At 47.2% G+C, this 25,097-nt stretch overlaps 1 protein-coding gene across 1 annotated transcript in view; it reads right to left on the bottom strand.

Annotated features, from left to right (window-relative positions):
- RALGAPA2 (Ral GTPase activating protein catalytic subunit alpha 2) overlaps positions 1-24,705 on the bottom strand; it is a 99,866-nt gene extending 75,161 nt beyond the window's left edge. Inside the window, exons 1-11 of the mRNA XM_071547582.1 lie at positions 24,538-24,705; positions 17,670-17,780; positions 17,118-17,167; positions 8,197-8,254; positions 6,753-6,796; positions 6,128-6,302; positions 5,582-5,697; positions 3,573-3,711; positions 2,169-2,368; positions 1,190-1,417; positions 342-515 (exon numbers count right to left, since the gene is read on the bottom strand). Coding sequence (XP_071403683.1) covers positions 342-515; positions 1,190-1,417; positions 2,169-2,368; positions 3,573-3,711; positions 5,582-5,697; positions 6,128-6,302; positions 6,753-6,796; positions 8,197-8,254; positions 17,118-17,167; positions 17,670-17,780; positions 24,538-24,643 — 1,401 coding nt within the window. The 5' untranslated portion in view covers positions 24,644-24,705. The remainder of the gene's footprint in view (positions 1-341; positions 516-1,189; positions 1,418-2,168; positions 2,369-3,572; positions 3,712-5,581; positions 5,698-6,127; positions 6,303-6,752; positions 6,797-8,196; positions 8,255-17,117; positions 17,168-17,669; positions 17,781-24,537) is intronic.
- Positions 24,706-25,097: the final 392 nt, after the last annotated feature.

Raw genomic sequence — 25,097 nt, 5'->3', positions numbered from 1 at the left:
CTGAAGTGACCAGCACTAAAGGCAATAGTCCTGCCCACCCAGGCCAGCAGACAGTCGGTTCCAGCACTGCAGAATACACCAGTGTTTCTTGCTGCCATATCTCTACACACAGGGAATAACCACAGGTGATGTTTCCCAAACCAGCTGCAATTCTTCCCTGCACTCCCTAAGCGTTACTGAACGCTCAGTAACTATTTAAGTTGTGAGTCCTTAAATAAAAGCATTTCTTTAACTTTATTCCCCACACATTTTTGGACTGTTACTCCTTTTCAAAGCGAGGTGAGCACTCAAGCCCTGCGATGTGGGCAGACAGAACAAAGTAAGGAACAGGGATACCATACATGTTTACCGTCTGTTTGCTCTGAGGAGTCTTCCAAGGGGACAACAGCATCCTGGCTGTCCTCCTTCTTGTCTGGCTCCTCCATGAACACGGGTTTCTCCTGCAGTATCCACTTCTGATACACCTTAACCACTTTCCGTGTTGCGGATACATCAGAAGGCGGCAACAAAAAAGCCTGAAGTGAAAAGTTCACTGATTTTACTCTGTGTAGGACATAGGTGAGATGCACATAAACAGACACACCCACCACCCAGACTGTTGATTCTTGCTCACTGCAGCTTTGGAAGTCAAGACAGTGAGTTTATTTTCAACATGCTACTCCAGACATGTATTTGGGAATCATTCTGGGAAGATGTGCTCTCTGAAGGCTCACAGAGGCCAGGCTGGCTGCTACTCTGTACCTCTGCAGGTCTTAGGAGACCAAAAAAAGTATAAAAGTGACAAGAGACCTTAGCACTGCAGTGAAATTAATATCTGAAAATGTCACCTAATACCAGAAAAGGCATATTTTATCAACAAAGAAATTGGTATCAATATGCATTATATTATAAAAGCACTGAAATGGATGAAAATACATTTTCCACACTAAAAAATAGGCCTTTCAACTTATCAGTTAACAGGTCAAAACCTACAAAATTTCCTATTCCCAGTTTAGCTGCAAACCCATTCCAAAGGTATTGCTCAGTCCAGGGGAGCTTTTACATCCCACAGCACAACCACCTTTAAAAGGGTCTGGTGTGATCAGTATATCAAGTCTGCCCAGTGCCTGGGCACCCACCTGGTAGTGTTCTCCTCACAGCCACGACTCTACAAATCAAAAGGCAGGAGCAAGGGGCGCGGGACACTCACCTGTCGGAACACCTCGTTGACGAAGTTGACGTAGCCCCGCGTGGACAGGAGGATGCCCTGCACCATGTCGTAGACGCCGCGGTGCTGCTCCTCGATGCTGCAGAGGCTGGCGCTGCTGAGCCTCCTGTCCGACAGCGTGCTGCTGTTGGAGCGGCTCCCGTCCGGCTCCCCCGCCAGCGCCGCGCTGCCCTCCGGCTCCCCGGCTCTGTCCTGGCTTCCACCCACGGTCTGCGGGGACCAAACACACTCCTGAGGGAGCAGCTGGCACAGCACCACCAACACGCTGCCGTTCCTAAGCAGGGCTCGGGATATGAGCGCGCTGTTTGGCACAACGTGCTGGGATCCAGCAGCCAGACAGAGACATTGTCAGGCTACTGCCTGACCCAAGAAGGAATTTGGTCTCCTACTCCAGAAGCTGAACAATTCCTATGAGCCAGAACAGCTGACTGACTTGTCCACTCCATGAGACAAAAATGAGGGAGGGGTGCAGCGGTGGGAGCAGAGGAAGCCACAGACAGGAAGCTGGAGAGTCTCTTAAAATAAAAAGCATTTATTTCTCTACAATTCAGTGGGAGTCCCAAATCCTAGGGAAGTCTCAACCAGCAGTCTGAAAGTGAAATATTTGCTTAAGAGCTCATTGTAAACAGCTGCTATAACAGAGAGGAAAACAAAACAGCTTTTGAAGTCACTGGTTCAAGTCACAAGATGGACCACGGCACAACTAAGGATGACAGTTTACACAGAAAATTCCAGAAGTCTAAATATAAATACTGTGGAAGCTGGTAATACAAGCTAGAAGGAAAATAAACTCCTAGTGAATTACTGAAGGGTTTTCCTTGGAGATTTCCTCCTCCATCAAATAGGCATCATTTATTCACTATGGGGTAGCATTTCTTTATGCCTCAGCCCTCAGTGCAGTGAGATCATCCTGAAAGGTTAGCCTGTATATAAGAAAATACAGTCAAACTTCAAAGCTCACCTGGATAATTTTAGGGAGCACTTCCCCTCCATTTTTTGTGTTCTGAACAGCAGTTAAATATTTCTTTTCAAGGAAGAAGGTAACAAGCCACTTAATAAAAACAACTCGAGCTGCCATATACGGGATTTTGGTGCTATAGACACTTTCATTGTTTCGTGTTGCAGTGACATACACTGGCCTTGGCCTGATATCAGGAATATCTGGTGAGAGAAAAAGGAAAAAAAAGAAAATGTAATCTTAAAAAACTGTAATTGCTTCCAAACTTTGGTTCAGTGTATTGAACACGTCCCTAACATTTTCTCCTCATGAAATAACCAATGCAATAACTGATTGCTTTTATTGTATTAATGCTTCTATTCTATCATAATTTTATCACTTCTAAAGCACAGATCTTCCCTGGAGCTTATCACTTGTATCACACAAAACAAAGGAACTGGAAAGAGCAGTGTTGCAAAAGGAAGGGCAGAATCTGACACCAGACTCGTCCTGTTACAATGTAAGCTCATTTTATCAGTTTCACAGACCATCATTATTAAAGTGCAGAGAGAGAGACAAGGTGGCCCTGGAACACTCCACAGTGAAAAGATGGAGAAGAGAAGGATTCTTAGTGCATTGGAAAGAAGAACACACACTGAATTAAAAGATGGAAAACACATGGGAAGAAGTGGAAAACTGCTGAAGGGAGACAGGTTGGGTCAGAATGCATTCAGATGCTTAGTTTAAGGAAAAATCCCTTGTACACAGCTGAAAAACATGGAAGGTCCAGGCTCTGGGTGTGAACAGAACCAAAGTGGCACTGAGGTGATTTTGGGCACTAAATATTAAACCATAAGCACAGAAGTTAAAAGTCAAAGAGAGGAGAAGGATGATGAAGAAAAGGCTGCAGTACAACAATTGTTCCTATTGCCTGCACTACATAATTTAGTAGAAAATTAGGAAAAACAAGAGTTTCTGAAACGATATGCTTTTAACAACTGCAGTATATCTCCATTTTCTCTCCGTTGGCCCTTCACAGCCATTTTCCCTTCAAGAAAACAAGCAGTAAAATCTGGGTAGCTCAGTCAGCCACTCCCCCATACCTGGGCAGCTCTCTGGTTCTTTAGAAACCCCTCAGAGAGCACGTTCCGTCTCCACTACATGAATATCAGAGCTGAGCTCACCATATAAATGCCATGCCAGTGGACATGTCCTTAGGAAAGGGGAACAAGGCCAGCCCTTACACAACTAGGAGCAGCAGCACCTTCCTTCACTATCAGCAAGTCACAAGTTGTGCTCAAAGAAAACATGAGAGCAGGGAGGGAAAATCCTCACCCAACAGAACTGTGCTGACAAGCCAGCAGGTAACAGATGCTGCCAAGAACAGTCACCTGCTTCTTTACTCTAAAGACAAAAGCCATGACTTACCAAGCACAGGCTTGTAGAGGTTGGTTAGCTTCGTAAAAGATGGAAACAAATGAGGAAGATAGTATTTTCTAAACAAGGTGAAGAGAAACTTAAACCCAGTGTCTTGGTTCTCCTTGTTCTTCCACTCCAAGCTTGCAGCCTGTGTCATGGAGTTAAACAAAAAGCTTTAAGTTAATGTGTTACACTGACAACTGTCCCACATCAAACACAAAAAATAAGCAATTACACTTAAACAAGAGATTAAAAAATTGCACAGTCCTCAAAAACCCTTTACAAAGTGCAGCAAGAATATAAAGTAAGAATAACCCCAGAGCTAATGCCCAGGACAGTAAGTTTACCAGAAGCCAGTGTGTTTGTGCTGGGAACACAGGAACTGTCATACTAATCTTTAACAAATTTGTTTCTTACATGTAAATTTTGACAAGGTTACTCTGGGCTATGCTTCTATCATAGATACTTTCTTCATCAGAAACACACTCAATGCCTACATTTGATATGTCTAAACACACACATGCAATTCTGCTTTGCACACTATTTTTCCAGACTGACATCTCAGTTTAGTTTTAAAGACCCTCTCCCATTCCTGCACGGGACAACACCAGAGAGCCACACACAGACTCTGAAGTTGCCCTTCGCAAACACTTTTGAACTACAATTCCTTGGAACAGTGTGACAAATTTTTACAGAGAGTTACTCTCTCCATTTTAAAACACCTTCAGTCTGAAAGGAGCGGACACAGTTTGTGTGTCAGAGACTGGACCAGGCTCTGCTCGGGGGTGCCCAGCAATGGGACAGAGGAACAGGGAGGGATTGATGCCCAAGAAGTTCTACTTCTTTGTTGTGCAGTACCAAGCACTGAACAGGCTGTCCAGAGAGGGTGAGGAGCCCAGAACTGTTTGGACACAATCCTGTGCCATGTGCTCTGTGGTGATTCTTCTGGGAGGTGAGACCAGATGAACCCCTGTGGTCCCTTCCAGCCTCCCCAATCTGGGATTCTGTGTGAAATTTGCAGTGTCCTGCTTTTGTAAGACACACATGTAGAGTGTGAAGACAAGTGATCACTCTGCACTTGTATCACATTGTGCTGATCTCCCCTCTTGTCTGCAGCAAGGTTAGTGCTCCCTGCTAATGAGCAACACAGATGAACTAACACTGATGAACCCCCATGGAACTGGATTTACAGTTCAGTCAGGTTTGTTGAAACTCCAAACATACTAAGAGTATAAAGAGCAGAACTTTATTTTAACTGAAGTTGTGAGAGTCTGACATGTAAAACAAAGACTGCCATGGAGGAAGCTGATAATTTCATACAGCTGCTTTGCAAAATAAAGCATTTATTCAAGATGACAAAACCCCTTCCAAGTTTCATTTTGGTCTTGCCTTTTGTTATTAAAAAGTGTATCTCAAAGTATTTAATTATAATTTATTTTTTAAAAACTGAGCTCTTATGTTCATTGTCTAGTCTATACACTTTCCACTGTATTTCAAATGTTGCTTTATTTGTACTTTTTAAATATACGTATTATCTTAATTTCTTTCCTGTACAGATTAATCTGATCTATTTCTAATTAAATTCTATGTACATGTTACTTTCATCCTTTAAAAAAAAATCTCAGAAGCCATCTCTCCTTTTTATCTCTTTCTCCAGTGGTCCTTTATATTTCTTTTCATCTAAACACGTGTCCAAAGAAGAAAAAAATAAATCTCATCTTGACCCCATATCAATTTTCTAAATGCAACACAAACACAAAATAGTCAGTTACCCTACAAATTTGGATAACATTCATTAATTCTTACCAAAAGTGTGACAAACTTATTTTCACCAAAAATGGCACAAGGAAATACCTTTGGGATGATTTTCCTTTCCAAATCAGGACTAACAGAGTGCAGGAGTCAGCATCTTCCAGGGGAGGGCAAGGCCAGCTCCGTACAGACAGAGGGTGGAACTGATGTTCTACCCCAAGGACATCCTCCAAATACGACTGGTTACAAACACACATCCTCCTCACCTGAATCACCATGTATTTTAACAGCAGCTGAAGAAAATAGCAGGTTTGATCTTCAGCAATTTTCTCTCCAGACACAGCTGGCAAAAGCGGGGTTATTTCTTCTGGACAAATCTTAGCTAAAACAAAATGTTTTAAAGGTAAACATGAAAATACTGAAATAAAAGAGTATTTTATGAAAACAGAAATTTAAAATATCCTTTAATGAACTACTAAGCTGTACAAGGGCCAAGTGCCTGGTACTTCCCCAAGTCCTGCCACATCCCACCGAGGGTGGCACTGGCGTCCCTGTGGTTGGGAGGGTGACTCCAGCAGAGAGCTGGAAACCTGCACACCTGCTGGTTTGGCAGTACCATGTCCCTGTTGCTGCATCTCAACTAAACAAACCCCAATCCAGCGGGCAAACAACCAACCCCACCGCTGTGAGTGACACCAGTGGCTCTACAGCTGCCTCCAGCACAGCAGCTTGGAATTCCATACACTTCGGAATTCCAGACAGTGCAGCCCCATGACAGAGGCCCCAGGAAGGAGCTGAGCCCCCTCACTGACCGTCAGGTGAGGCAGGGGGGCTGAGCAGGCTCTCCAGGGTGCAGGGCCCTCGCGAGGACGCCAGCGGGGGGAAGCCGGGCACGAGGCAGGCGAACAGCAGGATCTGCTCCTCCCCACAGTTGGTCTGCAGCCCCTGGAGCCAGAGCAGGAACAGGCGGATTCCTTCACATCTGATCTGCAAGGGAGGGATTTGGGGAAAAGGACAGGGAAACAAGTCTGGTAGTGCAGCAATGTGGTTGTTAATTGGTTCAGAACATGCAGGACAAGAGCTTTTACCCCAGCTGGTGCTAGGAAGTCTTTTCATTATACCAAAGCTGTTCACATTATTAATTTAATCCTAGCTTTAATACAGAATACTTAATGCTAAAGAGAGCTGAAAAAAATTAAGCATTAGCAGTACCTATTAATACCTTCCCTGGGTAACTTTATATATAAAGTTCGTTAGAGTTGCAAAATAATTGAAGACAAACATTAAAATAATCTAGGATCAAAATAATCAGATTTATGATTAGAAGGTAAGTAAAATTACAAAGCCTAACAATCTGAAAGCCAGATATTGGAAAGGTGCAAAGTGATATGCTTCCTAAGAATTAAAGTGAAAAGAAATATGAAAACAAAGAAATACCTTCAGAGAATTTCCAGTGTGCAAAAGTTTCTTCAGGATTGACCCTGGATTAGGAAAGTGAAATAGGCACTATCAGACACAAGGATGAGCCCTCCCCTCCCATCACAGTGTTTTCTAAAAATACTCTAGAAAAGGCTAGTTTAATGACATTAACTCTGTGGCCACTGCAGCGGGTTTTAAGACAACTACGGGGGGGAAAACCCAAAGTGAATCTAGTTACCATCTCCATTATCATCAGTAGAGTAGTATTTTCCACTGAGATACTTTGGGTTTAGTCAGATGACAATGTCTCAAATTATCTTGATAAATAGTAAGATTGTGAAATATGTACGGTATTTTATCAGGTTACTTCCACCCAGATCTCACCATTTCACAGTATTAAATGGAAATTATTAACATGTGTGGAAAAGACACATTAATGCATGTGAACATTAACCAAAAAAAAGAAATCCCCAGGTACAGCTGCAAATCATTGGTCTGCCAAAAAACTATCCCAATATGACCACTCAAGAGAACTATAAAGAATGTATCAGCTACAAAACAACTGACTGAAACCAATTTGTTCTGGCCTAGCTCAGCTGAACCGGTATGAAGTGGTCAGGCAGATGTCTCCTCTTATTTTTGTCAGGGCTGAGTGGAAATGTGACAACAGCCCTTTCCTTGACCTTTAACTTCCACTCATTGTTCTTCTGCAACAGCAGTTCCTTGTTCTGCTGACAAACAAGGCAGCTGGTGAGACAGTGCTGGAAACCAAACCCAACCACAACAAATAGTCCTATTTGGAAGGAATAGAACCCTTCATAAAATTTACTTTAATAAGCAGCAAAACAAAATGTTGGGACCACTTTGGCAGCTGTTGGAAGCAGAATTTTCTGCTGCCCATTCACAGTCCAAGTTTTACAGGATGAATTTCCAAGGGGTGGAGAGGGTTGAGTTCCACGTGGGGTCTGTCCCAGGTGGGGCAGATCTGACCAGGCATTTCATGTGTGATCACCTGCACACACATCCTACTGCAAAGCTGCAATCACACACAGATCCACAGCACTCCTGACTCTCAGTGTCTGGAGTTGGTCTGAGTCCAAGGGGAGATCTAAGCACTTAAAGGTGTGTTGGTTTCAATTCCCCTCATCCTGAGAACTTCCATCACAGGGAGAGAAGAGAGGGAAGACAGCCCAGGCAAATCCAAGAAGATAAAACTTGAAAGAGCATTCATGTAAAATGGAAGTGAAGAAGGCAATCCAAGCCACCCCAAGCAAGGGACACAGAGCTGTGTTAGCAGGCAAAAACATTTTTGCACCTGCTTTGGGAATGCTGAGCTGAAAGTCTCCTACATGAGTTTGAGTGGGCAGTACTGAGGAATTCAGGGCTGGTGGAACCAGGGAAGTGACTACAGAAAGCATTGCTTTTGTTTGCACTAGAATGTTTTTAAACAATTTTTTCTTACCTATACTGCGAAAATGCCATCGATAAAAAATCCTCTCAGGCAGTAGCTGCAATATTTTCTGCAGGAAACAAAACTAAATGGTCAAATTTTCCATAACAAAACTGGGTCATCAGAGGATACACAGAAACAAATAGACAAGACACAAGTGAAATGGTAATACATATCAACAGAATACAACAGAAAGAAATACCTATCATGGCAAGGACTCCTGCCCACTGCTCTACTCTCTGGTTATGGAGAAAGACACTTGGAGTGGTCCTGAATAAATACCATGACAGGGCCATGAGCCGCTTTCTTCCCCTTTGCCGTGTGCTGCAGACCCCCAGCACTGCAGAGCCCCCCGAGTGCCAATGAAGAGCAGAGACACCCTGAGCAGCTCCCTGGGCTGACACTCCCTCCTGCAGTGCCTGTCACGGCTCGGGTTCCATCGCTAATGGGCTCTGATCCTGGCTGGGGCACAGGGACAGCAGGGCAGTTACTCTCCCCGAGAGCTCATTCACCTGGGGCACAGGGACAGCGGGGCAGTTACTCTCCCTGAGGCACAGGGACAGCGGGGCAGTTACTCTCCCTGAGAGCTCATTCACCTGGGGCACAGGGACAGCGGGGCAGTTACTCTCCCTGAGAGCTCATTCACCTGGGGCACAGGGACAGCGGGGCAGTTACTCTCCCTGAGAGCTCATTCACCTGGGGCACAGGGACAGCGGGGCAGTTACTCTCCCTGAGAGCTCATTCACCTGGGGCACAGGGACAGCGGGGCAGTTACTCTCCCTGAGAGCTCATTCACCTGGGGCACAGGGACAGCGGGGCAGTTACTCTCCCTGAGAGCTCATTCACCTGGGGCACAGGGACAGCGGGGCAGTTACTCTCCCTGAGAGCTCATTCACCTGGGGCACAGGGACAGCGGGGCAGTTACTCTCCCTGAGAGCTCATTCACCTGGGGCACAGGGACAGCGGGGCAGTTACTCTCCCTGAGAGCTCATTCACCTGGGGCACAGGGACAGTGGGGCAGTTACTCTCCCTGAGAGCTCATTTACCTGGGACACAGGGACAGTGGGGCAGTTACTCTCCCTGAAAGCTCATTTACCTGTGCTTTCAGCTGCTCAGTGACACCGAGCCAAATTACACAAAGCCAGAGTAATTGAATTCCCAGCACAGGCAGTTAATAAAGCACTTAGGGAATAATCTGTGCTGGCCCGTGTCTGGAGTCAGGACTGATCCTCCCAGAGGCAGATCAGACACAGGGAGAGGCTGTGGTCAAACCCCTTCCCCACAGTTTGGTTACACTACAGGGCACCCACAAACCAATTTCAGCACACCCTTAAGTGTTTTCCTGAACAGTCTTACCATCTTCATTGCAAAGGACACTTGGGGCTTCCAATGCTTTCTCTGTCAGTTTAGTGAATGGTAATGCTATTAAATAAGTTGGATAAATCAAAACTATTTGAGGGTTTTACTTGAGTAAATGTGGCTTTAAAAGGATTTTAACAGGCTCCAAGACATCTTTTTCTTTTTTAAACTATTGGCAGTAATAAGGACTAGGACTTGGCAGGCAGGTGTGGCAGTCACACAGGACAGCTCACCTGCTGCTGCTGCTGCTCTGCCTGGCAAAGGAGTGACAGCAGACACTGCTGCTTCTCACAGCTCCCACAGAAAAACTGTCTGCATCTTAAAATTTTTCACCCATTGAAATATGAGATTAGGAAGACATATTTAAATGGGAAACAAAAGTCACTGGCACAAGAAGCACCGGTAAGTTTTCAGAAACACCACATGCAGGATGCAAAATGAATGACAGGCCCTTGAGCAACGGTGACCCATTTGTTGGTGTTTGGCACACAAAAGCTCACAGCCAAGAAAGCAAGAGCTGGCACTGTGGATAACCCCTGGGAGCTGCTGACACAAGTCAGCACTGCTGCTGACAGCAGTGTGCTGGAGAGATGGACAGGATTCTCTTAGCTGTGACAACAAGTGCTTAAGAAATTACATAAAACACTCAAAATAGTATTTTTGGAAATGGAACATTCTTTTCTGCATGGCAGAAGATGGAAGTCATGACAGGTTCACAGACTTAGGGAGCCAGACCTCAGGTCACAGGCAGGTTGATCCACCTCCACACCATCACCACAGCACGTGCTCCCCAGAGAATGTTGGGCATTTTTAAAAGTTTACTCAGAGTAAATACATAACCCAGGCACATCTCTTCCATGTTCCCAGTGTATTCTGTTTTGCTGTTACTGCCCCAGCTCCCTGCCCAGGACTTGGGGGCAGCAGGGACTGCAGGAGCAGGGGCTCTGGTGGCCAGAGGTCTGGCTCCCCATCTGTGGGCAGGAGGAACACGCTTGGGATGAAGGATCTGACTGGCTGAAAATGAGGCCATGACTCACACTGGGGCTTTACCTGTTAGTTAAGGACCAGGTCTCTGCCACTCAGATTGCAGGATCCATGGACAAAGAATTATCATTATCCATCTAAACATGAAAGCACTGGCAGCCCACCACTCTTCCAGACTATTACTGTTACATTAACCTAACCAGGAGTTCTCCAAGTCCCCACCAGAGCTGTGCCCCTCCATGTGGGAGCTGGGTCTGTGCCCAAGACATGCAAGGAAAAGTTCCAGGAAACAAACATTTCAACAAACCAGCAACAGAAACCGGGCTGGATTCAAGTGTCACAATACACTGCAGGGATGACCTTCACACACAAGCACATCTATCATGGAAAACCAGACAAAAATCACACACATTTTGTTTCCATTGTTTAAGTCTGTTACACAACTTCACCTAAATTTGAACACAAAGTTCACTTCCAGAAAGTGAGCCTGGACAAGGTGTGAGCTGATAAGGTGCAAAGCTGCATAATAAAGACCCATTTGAAAAAGAACTTAATAGCAACTTTTGCATCTGAGTGTTGGTGAATTGTAGGTTGTCCCCAGAGGAAACCTGGAAAGGGAATGCTGTTTCAGAGTACAACAAAAGCAAGCTTAAACTCTAAACTGCAAAAGGCTGGGAGGGTTGGGGCAGAAAACAGCATCCCTACTGTTCTTTTTGCTTTACAAAACACAGAATCCAAGACCCTTGTTAGGTGACTGAATCAGAACAATTCAAAAGTTGAAATCAATAGTACAGAAGCTCCTACCTGAAGAAAGCTTCCATATCACCAAATCTCTCCAATTAGCAAAAACTGAGACACTGAAATGTGTTCCCCTTATCAGCATCTCAAAACTAGGAAAACATGAAATGCATGTGTTTTTGAAAAAATGCCAAGATGTGATTAATCCCCTGCATGGTCCTGCCCAACTGCAATCAGTGTCATTCTAAAAGGCATCCTGGAGTGCTGGTGTCTCTCCTCCTGCAGACAGCTCAGCTCTGCTGCAGAGACAGTATAAACAATGTAAATATAAACAGAGTGCCCATTTGTTCCTGTAGTGCTAAAGGAAGTTACCATGGTTAAACTCACACATTCAAATACAAATCAAGGTTGTGAGTTAACCCCCAGTTCCAGGCAGCACAACTTTAACTGGTGATTTTTGCCTGTGAACACAGTCTGAGATGGTGCTGGAGTGTGACAGGAGACTGCACAAGACACAAACAAGCTCCAGTTGCTCCCATTGCAACTTCCCATTTCCAACAACACTTTCTACACCCTCCCCACACCAGTGTTCAAAAATCACCCATTGCTACTCCTATCAAACCAATGCTGGTTTCTGCCCCTCCAGCCCAGGCTGCCACCCACACCGCTGTGAACCCGGGCTGCCTATTGACATCTTGTTCCTGGTTTCACAGTACACTAATAAGAAATATTTTAAGAAACCCCACAGTGCGAAATAACGTTGCTTTTCCAGAAAACACATAGATCTACTTAATGCTTAGTGCTTTGCTGCATCTATATGGTAATCCATTATAGCACACTTGAAATAGAAATTAGGTATTACTACTGATCAACACATCAGGGTATCTGTCAGTTCTTTTAACTGATTATCCATAGTTCTTTTTCCTTTGGACTTCCTGCATGACTAGGAATAATGTTAAGTTTAAATCTCAGTTTACACAGGATGCTGCTTTTTGAAAGCTAGATCTCTCTCTTTTACCAAAGTAAAACAAAAACCACCGAGGTTTGTATTTCAACAGACTCTCTCTGACTTAACCAATACTGCAATTTCTTTTCAAAAGCCTTTTATTTTTGCCCCACTGTTGAACAATGCCATGACTGGCAGCTTTGTGCCTGTCCACAAGTGCTGGCTGCCCCAGCACAGGGAAAGCTGCACCAAACCCCACACACGAGATGCTCACACCAGGATGTTCCCCAGCTCTGCTGACAGCCTGAGACAACAGCCAGGGCTGTTGTGCTGCCTGAGCCACTCTGAACTTGGGGTTCTCACCAACTCCAGCCACACCAGAGGTGTCTGTGCTAACTGAACCCAATCCTGGAGGGGCAGGGACAATGGCAAGCTCCCAGTGACATTCCTGCCAGCAGAATGAACTCAGATTAAACCCCAAAATACGCTTTTCCCCACACCCTGTGCATGGAAAGGGAGCCCATGTGGGTCAGTGGCAGGTGGAGCTGCTTTAGGCCAAGCCAGTGCAGGACTGCTCTCCCAGGCCCTGTGTTCAGGCACTGTTGGCAGCATCACCACCAGAGTTCAAAGGGTTCAACTACCAAAACCTGCATGAATTCAGTGATTTTCCAGCTCCTGTTCACCACCTCAGATGAGCCAGGAGCCCAGTGGAGTCAGTGAGCCTGCAGCAGGCTGGGCTAAATAAAGGGATTCTCCATTTATTGCATTAATAAATTATTTACAGTCATCTGTTGAGGGAAAATGTCTGCCCAAAGCACACAGGGCACTTATTACTGCCCCAGGCATGACAAGGAGCAGTGAGACCTCTGAAGTCAAACATATGAAACGTGGAATTTACCACAGAATGCTGCAAGAATAACATGAATCTTATTGGAAGAGCAATAACAAATGAACTCATCAGAGCAATGGCAGAATGAACTGTAAATGGCTAAAAAAGCAGTTTTCTATGTATAGAAAAGAAGAGCTCTAAGCACTTTTTACTGTTATAAACAAAAAGAGCCCCTTTCTCACTCTACTGAGCCTGAGGGCCAGCTAGGCCAGTCTGTGTGACACACCAGAAGTGTGACAAGGGAATCCCAGCAGGGACTCCCACAGGAACCCACTGCAAGGCTGGAAAGAAACATTGCAGTCTGAATTTAAAACTAACTCTGCATTTTAAGTCGTGACTCTTAATGGCAACTTGATTTCAAGTATCAAATAACCTGTTGGTGGGGGAATTAAGATACTGAGCAGTACAGACGTAAGAGAAATGGAAATAGTAATAAGAGAGTTAAATAAAAGGGGCAACCCCAAGAAATGAGAAACCAGCACCTGTGGCAACAGGAACTCAACAATAACTTGATTATTCCCTGTAAAGAATTTTACAAGTATTTTTCCCATTGGCCAGTTTCAATACACAATTTAATTCCTCAGATTTCAATTGTACTCACTTTTGTTCAAAAGGTGGCAAGTAATTAGGAACAACATCCTAAGAAAAGTAACAACAAAAGCAACAACAGCAGCTACTCTCAGCAGCTTTGAAAAGTTTTTCAACAGTAAAAATATTATCTGAAAAATTCTGAGAATAAAACATTTCATCCAGTGAACGTGTTAAATCATTGGAATGGATTTTATGGCACCATCAGTACAACAGATATGATGTGGCTGCTCTTCACTAATAAAGCAAAATTACAGAGAATGGGAAGAAATTGATCTATGCATTATCAAAGCCATCAGTCTGCTTTTCCTTCCTTAGAGAGAAAACAAATGCAGTGTCAGAGGAATCAGCACCTGATGCTGCAGGACAAAAACACATTATTAAAAAAACCAAAACAACAAACAACAACCCCCAACCTTAAGCTTTCACAAGCAGATGATGAGATAACACCGTAATGGGACCCAGATAACTGACCTAAGTGTAGGGCACCTTCTGTGAGGTCTGACAGGGCTCAGAGCTGCCCCCAAATCTGAGAACAGGGACACCAGAAACAACAGTAACCCATCCTGCAGATGTACTGCACATCTGGAGAGAGACAAGTCCCAGATTAGCTCAGTTGGTTCAAACTTGGTTGCAATAATGCCAGGGTCATGGGTTCAAGCCCCTCTGTGGGCCATTGACTTAAGAGTTGGGCTCGATGATCTTTGTGGGTCCCTTCCAACTCAGAATAGTCTGGGATTCTGTGATTATAGCAGACAAAAAGCAAGTTTGTTTTTCACCTAATTTGGGGATTTTAGCTGAAACAGGGAAAAATAACACAGCAGGGCTGATGCATCATTTCACAAATACCTACCTGAAAAAAGACAAGGCCAAAGAAGCTTAGAGAATATCTTTAGATCCAAGAATTTTACAATATTAATTGCAAAAAAGCACTCTCCAAAATGAACACTTAACCCTTCACACTCCTCCCTTCTGATTAACTTGTCTCCTTTGAGTAACATATTGGTTGATGCTGTTGCTGAGGGGCCAAGCTCTGAAGCTGATGTGCAAACTACAGCCAGGCTAAGTCAGTTTCCAGAGGATTCGGGGAAAGGCCTCTGCTGCCCAGTACACTCACTAGGTGTCACTCCTCGACTGCAGCACAACCCACCAAACTGCCAGGAAAGGCAAAGTCAGTTCCCTCATAAATATTTTTATTGATTTTTAAGCTGTTAGCACTCACCACCTGGATTCTGGATTTGTTAATCCTAAGTAATTACCTATTTAGCTAATTAGAAGAAAATGCAGTAACCCCGGGCTCATGCTGACATCAGATTAAATATGGAAAGCTTAACAATCAATTAGTTGTGTTTCCTATGGCTCAGTGTGAGTGTTTCACCACTTGGCATTTCCTTTTCCCTGCCCTGTGTGCAGGCTGGTGGGTCCTTGGTCTGTGTGCCAAAGTCCCTACCAGGCTGTTCTCCCACCATAACTTACCCAGGGTCAGTTTACACGGACTGCAAACTCCCTCCAGCAGATCCCACCATCCAGTGCATCCCCCTGAATTCCACACAAACACCTTAAACCATTTCCTGCTCCCCAGAGCTGTCTGTGGCCAGGCTGCAACAACTGTCCCCCACGGGGACCCCGAGCAGCCCCTGGCTCAGACACAACTGTGATTTTTCCTCCTCAGATAGCATGTTCTCCTGATGTTTTGGGGGAGCATTAAGGGGCAGTTGTCAGACACCCATTGCCAAGCCCCAGGAAGGCAGCAATCCCCTCTGGCTGGGAGGGCAGGCATTGGCTATTTCCCATTGCCAAGCCCCAGGAAGGCAGCAATCCCCTCTGGCTGGGAGGGCAGGCATTGGCTATTTCCCATTGCCAAGCCCCAGGAAGGCAGCAATCCCCTCTGGCTGGGTGAGGGGGCATTGCCCACCCATTGCCAAGCCCCAGGAAGGCAGCAATCCCCTCTGGCTGGGAGAGGGGGCATTGCCCACCCATTGCCAAGCCCCAGGAAGGCAGCAATCCCCTCTGGCTGGGAGAGGGGGCATTGGCCACCCATTGTCAAGCCCCAGGAAGGCAGCAATCCCCCTCTGGCTGGGAGGGCAGGGATTGGCTATTTCCCATTCAGTGACACAGCCACAAACTCACTCCCCATTCAGGCCCCAGGTAAGTGTACCCATGAGCTGCCATTCCCTGGCACAGGTACAGGTGGTGACACCTCCCCTGCTGGGCCCGGAGGGAGCAGCAGGAACAGTTTCTTTGGCCCCAAACACAGACCTGGCAGATTTGTGAGCTCACATTGTTTGACACTGCCTTGGGCAAAAACCCCAATGCAGACTCTGCTAATGGCCCGAGGAGCAGAAAGCACAGCTCAGATTTCAGTCTCAGGTACAGGTGAGAAGGGAGGGAGAAGGAAAGGGAGATGAACTGGCTGCATTAAGTGACAGTCTGAGAGCACAGACTCCCAGGACTGCAGGTCATCACTGTCATGGCCATTTTCCCATTACAGGCACATTAGGCTAAACAGCAGCATTTTTATTACCAACATAAATACCATTCCAACTACAAATTACTCATTAATGCAAAACCATGAAACCACACACTTCTAAGGGGTTGGGGTTTTCTTTTAGAGGGAGTGAGAGGAGTTGAGAACAATTAACTTTTGTTTTGACTTCAATTTCTAGAATCAGATCCCTACTGCAAAATAACCCAAATATAGACAAAGATGACATTTCTCCAATGCAATACTCAAAAGTAATAAAGAGAAAGAAATAAAGAAAACAGAAACACAGAGAAATCAATAGATGTGTGTTTAATCTTAAGAAAGAAATCTGACCAATCATTTTCCTAATTAACTGTCAAAAAATAGTAATTAAAGGTGCCACTGTTTTCTGAAAACAGAGACGGGTAGAGCTTATGCTCAGAATTTCAGTGTGCATTATTAGAACATTTTTATATGTTAGACTTTCACCTGGTCCAGGGACAGACTCCTGCTGGGACACACTGAAAACAAACTAACACTGAACTTCACCGTGACAGAGCACAGGGGAAAGTGCTGCTGTTTTGAACTGCCCTCCATAAAATGTAGAAGCAAAACCGTGTGTAATTAACTACAAAAGAACAAACAGACTATTTTGAAAGCTTTAGCCTAACAGAGCCTATAGAACCACTGATCACACGATCCCAGATCCCCCTGAAAGTGAAAATCCCAGCTCGTTTTTCAGAGCATCAATCCCCAGATTCTCAGGGTAGGTGTCTTACTGCAGGACTGCCAAGTCATTTGGATAAAACATCTCAACTCTGCATAATAAAATTATGGTATCTGAAAGCTTGACACCCTCCCCAGCTCCGTTCTGCCTCTCCCCTGGTGCCACTGACACCTGGTTTCACTTCCAACACAGAACAAGACTTAAAATACCAATTTGTTTCATGGTAGGGAAAACTTACTTCAAAAAGAAAGAGGATGGAGTCCAGCTCCTCCCTTTGTGATTTATTCCCTGCAAGACACAAACAATATTGTTTGCCATAAATACATGGTGTGAGACAGCAAAATGAGGCTGTTGTTGTTCAGCTGAAGTCAAAGGCCTTGCACAGTTTATTTTTCCTCTTTATCCAATACCCCAAGTGCAGCCCAGACTCTGGAGCCTCTCTGTGCCCTGCCCTGGTCTCTGCACAGGCTGAGTGCAGGACCCCAGAGCGAGGGGAGGGGACAGGGGTGTACACAGGGCACTGAGCTCTGTCTGAAAGGACAATTAGCCATAACCAGGAACTCAGAAATCTCATCAGCTGCTGACATTTCAGAGAGCCATTTCCCATGCTTGTCTCTTCTGGTGCCATGAAATTAAAGTGATTAATACTAACACTGTGCTGCAGGAAACTACTAATGCAAATACAGCTAATTGAGGACAATTCAATCATGGAACAGGCTCCAGTGGAACTGCTTTGAAGAACAGTGGGGGAATCCTGGCCAACACCAGCTGGCAAAACTCTAAAACTTACCTTTTTGTTTCAAGCTATTTTCCAGTGTTACGAAGTTTTCATAGAATATAAAATAAATTTGAGAATAGTTATTGTCAAAAAATTGCTTCAGGTCACTTCCATCCACAATATCTGAAAAGAGGACAAACAGTGACATTACACAGGAGCAGAATGCTGAAATTCTTGTCTTGCTGCAAATTTAGCATTAGAAAATTAAATAAATGAAATACAAACTATTTTAGCAGCTTCACTGAATATTCAATACTAAACTTTGATTCCATCCCTGACAGTAAAACAAGGAAATGTCCATTTTCACTGAATTAATCAAAGCTTGCAGGGGACTTTGGCTCCTTTACTTTCCATTAATAAAACCCCTGGGGTAAGTCTTAGCCATGTAACCAAACAGCTTCTGTGCCACTGACACAAGCAGGCACTGCTGCAGAAATCAAACACCAGCAAAGATTTCTGGATGCAAAGCCAGTTCTGAAATTTACCTGGCAATCAGACCAGATCAGAAACCAGCTTTTTTCTAACTCCTTTTTTAAGATAATAGCAGCCTAAGCATGCATCATCTTCCAAAGCCTTGACTTAGGTCTAAAATTTGAACTAAGTTTACTGTTTAAAATGATAAAAAGTCTGATGCTTTCTTAACCTGACACAGTAACTTGATCCATTTGCTCTTTATTGCAATTGATTTGGTCAAGAAAAGTTAGGCAATTCCACCCAGAAATAAAAGGATGAAGGACAATAATTATTAATTAACAAAACATCCTCTCACTGAAGCTTCACCTGGTAAGAAACCCACTCATTAATCAAAATGAAGTTGATTGCAGCACCAAGCCCCAACAATACCCCAGGACTGCAGAAGAAAGAATGACTTTAGCCTTGGACAATTTGATTTTTATTTAAATTAACACCTTTCCAGCAGGAAGGCTTTGCTTGGCTGCTTGTACTATGGAAACAATTAGTGCAGGGAAACTCTTTAACACGTTATTTGTTTCCTACAAACTACTGGTCTTGCATTGCAAGCAAACTGCAATTATTCCTCTGCATGAATGTGTTCTGTTAAACACAACTCGGGGCAAACAAGGCCTTCATTTACAGGGGTTTCATATGAAGGAATGAGGTCATTAAAATCACACAAAAAGGAAACTTTCCCTGTGAATTGTGAAAGGAGGAGAAAGGAACTGCCTTATCAAAAAAGTAAATTCTCCTTTTCTCTAAATGCAGCATCTCAGTGGTGACTCAGTCTGACTGAGCTGCATCCCACAGACACAGCCTTTGCTCACAGATATGTTGAACTTGCAGCAGGATACGGCTCGTTCCTGTTTTTCCAATGGAAAACATCACGGAAAGTTTCCTGTGCCGTTTGTCACTCGAGATAACAAGAGAAACCCCTGACTCTGTGGGAATCCCGTTGCCTGAAGGAGCATTTACAGGCACTGAAGGAGGTGAGGCAGCGAGGCTGGGCTGACCTGCAAGCACCGGGGGTTCCTGTTGTATTTACTCACAAACAGCTCAGGTTCCTGCAGCTGCCAAGAGCTCTGAGCCCGTGGCAGACCCCCAGCCATCAGCCCCACGGCAGCTTTCTAGACCCCTGCAATGCACCCCATCCCAAACAGGCACAGGTGACCCACAGGCTCTGAGCCTGTGGCAGATCCCCAGCCATCAGCCCCACAGCAGCTTTCCAGACCCCTGCAATGCACCCCATCCCAAACAGGCACAGGTGACCCACAGGCTCTGAGCCCGTGGCAGATCCCCAGCCATCAGCCCCACGGCAGCTTTCCAGACCCCTGCAATGCACCCCATCCCAAACAGGCACAGGTGACCCACAGGCTCTGAGCCCGTGGCAGATCCCCAGCCATCAGCCCCACGGCAGCTTTCCAGAGCCCTGCAATGCACCCCATCCCAAACAGGCACAGGTGACCCACAGGCTCTGAGCCCGTGGCAGATCCCCAGCCATCAGCCCCACAGCAGCTTTCCAGACCCCTGCAATGCACCCCATCCCAAACAGGCACAGGTGACCCACAGGCTCTGAGCCCGTGGCAGATCCCCAGCCATCAGCCCCACAGCAGCTTTCCAGACCCCTGCAATGCACCCCATCCCAAACAGGCACAGGTGACCCACAGGCTCAGCTCCTGCTCAACACTTCAGTTCAGCTTTGGCAGCAAAACACAGGAAAGAGTGAGACCTCCATGAGGGTCACATCCTGTTTCTTCTACATAAATATGACATCATTGGCTCATTGGACACCTCTCAGTCCCCCTAACTTGCTTTACTACTAAAATCTAAAATTTAGGGAGACAAACTACTCAGGTACCATTTAATAAGAGCCTGAGTTTATTGCCAAGCTCTCATTGCTCTTTCTCATACAAAAAAGAATCCATAGGAGATAAGTCTCTCCAAGCACACCAGTTTATCTTTTATTTTCCTGTAAACTACAAACATTTTCCCAGGCACTAGTAAGAAATCCTCCCTTGGTTCCATGAATTTCCAGTCACTTGACCTTATACTATTTATGCAAAGGTCTCCCAATCCTCAAGCACTTGAAAAATTAAAGGAGATGAAAAGAACTTCACAGTCACACTCTGGTTAATGATAAACTTTTATTACGAGCCTCACCCCAGAAATAACGCACCAGTTTTACTTATCTTCAGAAAAAAGCAGGTCAGCATGGAAAGAGACTGTTACTAAAACACCCCTCTGATTAGAACAAGTTCCAAAACAAGTTAACACCTCAAATTTCACATGAGCTCTGGAACAACACCAGTTCTAAACTCAGCGAGAAGCCCAGACACATTTCCCTTCTGTCTCTCAATGACATTTCCACTAGGCAGGTGTTACTCCAGCTGTGCAGGACTGTGAGCCCAAGCAGTGCCAGAACTGAAACTCCACTACTCTCCTTTATTATCCCATTTCTGATGGGCCAATTTAAATGAAACCCACGTTTTTCCTGCTGGATATTTTTAAAAGACAAAACTGAGGATTGCACTCGGTAACCAACAAAGTCCATATTTCACCTTAACCGAGCTCTGTGTGCGGCCGTGACAGGACTCCCACGTATCTGCCCCTGCTCAGCAGAGGGGAGGATGGGAGCCCTGGGCACAGCAGCACCCACACCTGTCTCAGCAGCACTCGGCACACCTGAGCATTTCAACCGTGCCTGAGAAAAACACTACCAAAGGTGTTTCCGTTTTAAAAAGAGCAATTTGAACCAAGAATAGCCACAGAAAAAGTCTTAAAAAGCAGTGATTCATCTTAAAGCTACAAAAGTCCCACAGAAACCACTCTGGGAAACTGCAGAGGTTTCATTTAAGGCCAGTCAGTGGGAAGAGCCAAACCTGAACATCCCCACTGCTGCTTACTAGTCCATTATTTTTTAAGTTTACCACAAAAAAAGGCCACACTTCCGACACTTCCACAAACTATATTTGGTAAAAATTTTCTTACTGACTTTACAGAAGTTCTGCATGTAAGCACAGCTCTACAGCAGTAAAAACAGGGAAATGTTGTGTGCATTTTCCAAACACAAATGAACGTCCACTTTAAAGCCCTGTTGTTATTCTGGGTAGTTTTGTCCTGCCATGCAGGCAGAGTACCCCCCAGATCAGGCATTTGGATCCTAAAGGGCAGTTGAGGCCTGAGATATCATAAGCAACACAAACTCAAAAGGAACCTTTTCTCTGAGTTTGGACACTGCACAAACTTACACAGATGGCACAAAGGACCTGAAGCAATCCAGAGCTCACGGGCGCCCTTATTTATGGAAATACACATTCCTTTCCCTCACCCCTCCCCTATCATCATTTTCTCTCTGATCTTTATCCTCCTGCAGCAGTGGGATCACAGAACACTCACTGTCATTTTGTTTACAATTTAATTCCTGTGACTTAAAACTAACAAAGGAAGAGGAGTTGGCATCTCCTAAGGAAACACACGAACAGGAGCAGCTATTTGGAGAACATGTGCCCCTATGGCTCGAGTGAAGCCTCTGGTGACAGGTGGTGAAATGTCCGGGGTGGGAGGCACAGACACACATTCCTAATCCTGGCCAGCAAAAGGAGAGAGACATCTAGGGAGAAGGGAAAAAAAATCCAACTATTTCTGAGCCTTTATTCCAAAAGCTTTGTTTTCCTTAATACCAAAAACATTCTTCCCATGAGTTGCTTCACTTTCCGTGCTGACCAGCACCATAGCAGATACACTTACAACGCTATCTCTGAAGATCTTTCAAGAGCCACTCCTGCGCTATCACAAATGTTTACAAAGCAACCCCAGAGACTGCTCAGACCCAGCGCCCTCAGTGACAACCCGGGAACATCCCCAGACCCTACTGGGAACCAGCGCCTTCACTGACAGCCCGGGAACATCCCCAGAACCTGCTCTGACCCAGTGCCTTCAGTGACAGCCCGGGAACATCCCCAGAGCCTGCTCGGATCCAGCGCCTTCAGTGACAGCCCGGGAACATCCCCAGACCCTACTGGGACCCAGCGCCTTCAGTGACACCCAGGCAGCTGCCACACCTCAGGGCACTGCGAACGACCTTCACTTTAAACCAAAGTTTAACCCAGAAAGCCTCCAAACACAGCAGCCACTTGGAAGGAAAGATGTCACTTCCTGACGGTGACGTGTGTGTTCTCCCCCTTGTCAACTGGGCAATGAGTTTCTTGATAGAAAACCCCCAAGCAGCACCACCTCCCGTACCATCTGCTTTGGGATGGAAATTAATTTTGGTGCACTAATAGGCCTGGTTTTCCATTTGTTCCCCCTCCAGGTCTGTCCCAGGAGCCCGAGAGACTCCTCAGTGCCACAGGTGCACACAAAACCCAACACTGCCCTGGGGTAACCAAGAGCCAGAGTAAGGCAGTATTGCAGCTTCACCCAGTTGAGTCTCGCTGAGAGGCTGAAAAGGGAACACGAACAAAAAGGTTGCTCTTTGCCTTAGTTCTTCGAGTCTATGTATTTCACTGAGGCTGGTGCAGAAGGCAGAAATGTATAGTCACAAGCTCACACCAGTCTCCAGTCATGATCTTTCTGAGGGCAGATCCACAAAATATTCTAAAGCTCTGATCTTAAATAACTGCCCACAATTGTTTTACAATAAAACTGACATTATTTTAATATAGTTAGTACAACACAGGTGCAATTGGACATGTACAGTTAGCAGCCATAGCACATCCTAACGCCAGTACCTCCTCTGGCTTTTTCAAATTCCCGCCCCCAGACACTTACTCATGGTTCCATTTAAACAAACAAACAAACCACCCACAAAAACAAACATTTGAGACACCGTCACAACAATAAACTTACACGTTTAGTTCCCAGAGGGAAATTAACGCGAAACTGAGCGGCTGATTGCCAACCACTGCCAGCACTCACAGGGAACAGGAACAGGAGATTCACACCCGGAGCTGCCACACACCCTTCGCTCACCTTGGCACCTCCAAGCCAAGGTCTGCAGGTCTGAGCCCTGGCACAGCGGCCTCTTGTCGCCCACCACCAGGCACAGCCATCGCAACTGCTCTGCAGTGCGTGCAAACCATCAGCTCAAATATCCACGGCTTTGTCCAGCACTTTGCCCGCTACCCAGGTGCCCCCAATTAGCTACTTAAACGCAGCAATCCCGGGGGAATAACGCCTCTAAACTGGGGTTATTGCTCCTACCTTTGCCCAATTGAGAACACCTGGGAACCAGCGCGAGCCCATAACGAGCTGGGCAGTCACAGCCCCTTCCCCGCAGTAAGGTCCCAGAGCTGACCCTGCTCCACTACTACCACTCTGCTCGCTCAGGACCCTCCTCACTTTGTTACAGCACATTAAAAGCTGCTTTTGTGTATCTTCTCCTAGCAGCAGAGCATCACACAGGCGCTTTTCCCCCCAAACTCAGCCCCGAGCCCCCAGGAGGTTCCACACCCGGGCAGGGGCCTGAGGGAGCACCTGAGCTCTGCCCACCCAGACCATCCCAAATCACAGCCCGCAGCTGAAACACATCAGCTCCTTCCAACTAATAACGGCTGGAACGCAGCAGCTCATTTCAGTGTTCAGAACTGGGGGGAAAGGCTCCACCTGTCACCTGAGGAGATATGAGAGATGTTCAGCCTTGCCACAGAAAAGCGTCACAGAACACCAAACCGCGGCCTTCTTTGAAGTTAAAAAACAATAAAACCCCTCACATTAACGCTCCGGGCCGGTGCCCTCAGGGCTCTCGGGGGAGCTCCCGGGCCGGTGCCCTCAGGGCTCTCGGGGGAGCTCCCGGGCCGGTGCCCTCAGGGCTCTCGGGGGAGCTCCCGGGCCGGTGCCCTCAGGGCTCTCGGGGGAGCTCCCGGGCCGGTGCCCTCAGGGCTCTCGGGGGAGCTCCCGGGCCGGTGCCCTCAGGGCTCTCGGGGGAGCTCCCGGGCCGGTGCCCTCAGGGCTCTCGGGGGAGCTCCCGGGCCGGTGCCCTCAGGGCTCTCGGGGGAGCTCCCGGGCCGGTGCCCTCAGGGCTCTCGGGGGAGCTCCCGGGCCGGTGCCCTCAGGGCTCTCGGGGGAGCTCCCGGGCCGGTGCCCTCAGGGCTCTCGGGGGAGCTCCCGGGCCGGTGCCCTCAGGGCTCTCGGGGGGGCCTCCGGGCAGCACTCTCGGGGGAGCTCCGGGCAGTACCCTCAGGGCTCTCGGGGGGCTCCCGGGCCGGTGCCCTCAGGGCTCTCGGGGGGCTCCCGGGCCGGTGCCCTCAGGGCTCTCGGGGGGCTCCCGGGCCGGTGCCCTCAGGGCTCTCGGGGGGCTCCCGGGCCGGTGCCCTCAGGGCTCTCGGGGGGCTCCCGGGCCGGTGCCCTCAGGGCTCTCGGGGGGCTCCCGGGCCGGTGCCCTCAGGGCTCAGGGGGCTGCGGGCGCGCCCCTCCGGCCGCCACTCACCCAGCAGAGCGCGGAGGTGCTTCAGGCGGGTCAGCACGTCCCGCTTCGGGTCTAGCGCCTTCTGCGTGGATTTCCTGACGTCGGCGTGGCCCTTCCTGGAGAACATCGCGGCGGGGATGGACCCACCGGGACACACCGGAGCGCTCCCCGCGCCGCTCCCGCCCCTGCTCCGCGCGGGGCCAGCCGGGAGCTGCGGGCACCGCCCCGTGCCTCTGACGTCACCGCGGCGTGGCGCTGACGTCACTGCGCCCTCCCCCCCGACAGGGACCCCCGGGAATACCTGATCCCCGATCCCTGAGGGAATGCCGGGCCGGGACTCTCCTATCCCTGAGGGGATGCCAGACCGGGACACCCCCCCCCCTCCCCCGATCCTTGAGGGAATGCCGGGATGGGATACCCCCCCGATCCCTGAGGGAGTGCCGGGCCGGGACCCCCCGATCCCTGAGGGAATGCCGGGATGGCATAACCCCCCGATCCCTGAGGGAATGCCGGGCCGGGACCCCCCGATCCCTGAGGGAATGCCGGGATGGCATACCCCCCCGATCCCTGAGGGAATACCG

The sequence above is a fragment of the Pithys albifrons genome, chromosome 2 (assembly GCF_047495875.1).
Source record: "Pithys albifrons albifrons isolate INPA30051 chromosome 2, PitAlb_v1, whole genome shotgun sequence".
Classification (NCBI taxonomy): domain Eukaryota; kingdom Metazoa; phylum Chordata; class Aves; order Passeriformes; family Thamnophilidae; genus Pithys; species Pithys albifrons.
Note: the sequence above shows the minus strand (reverse complement) of the source record. Positions and strands in the feature narration are given on the sequence as shown.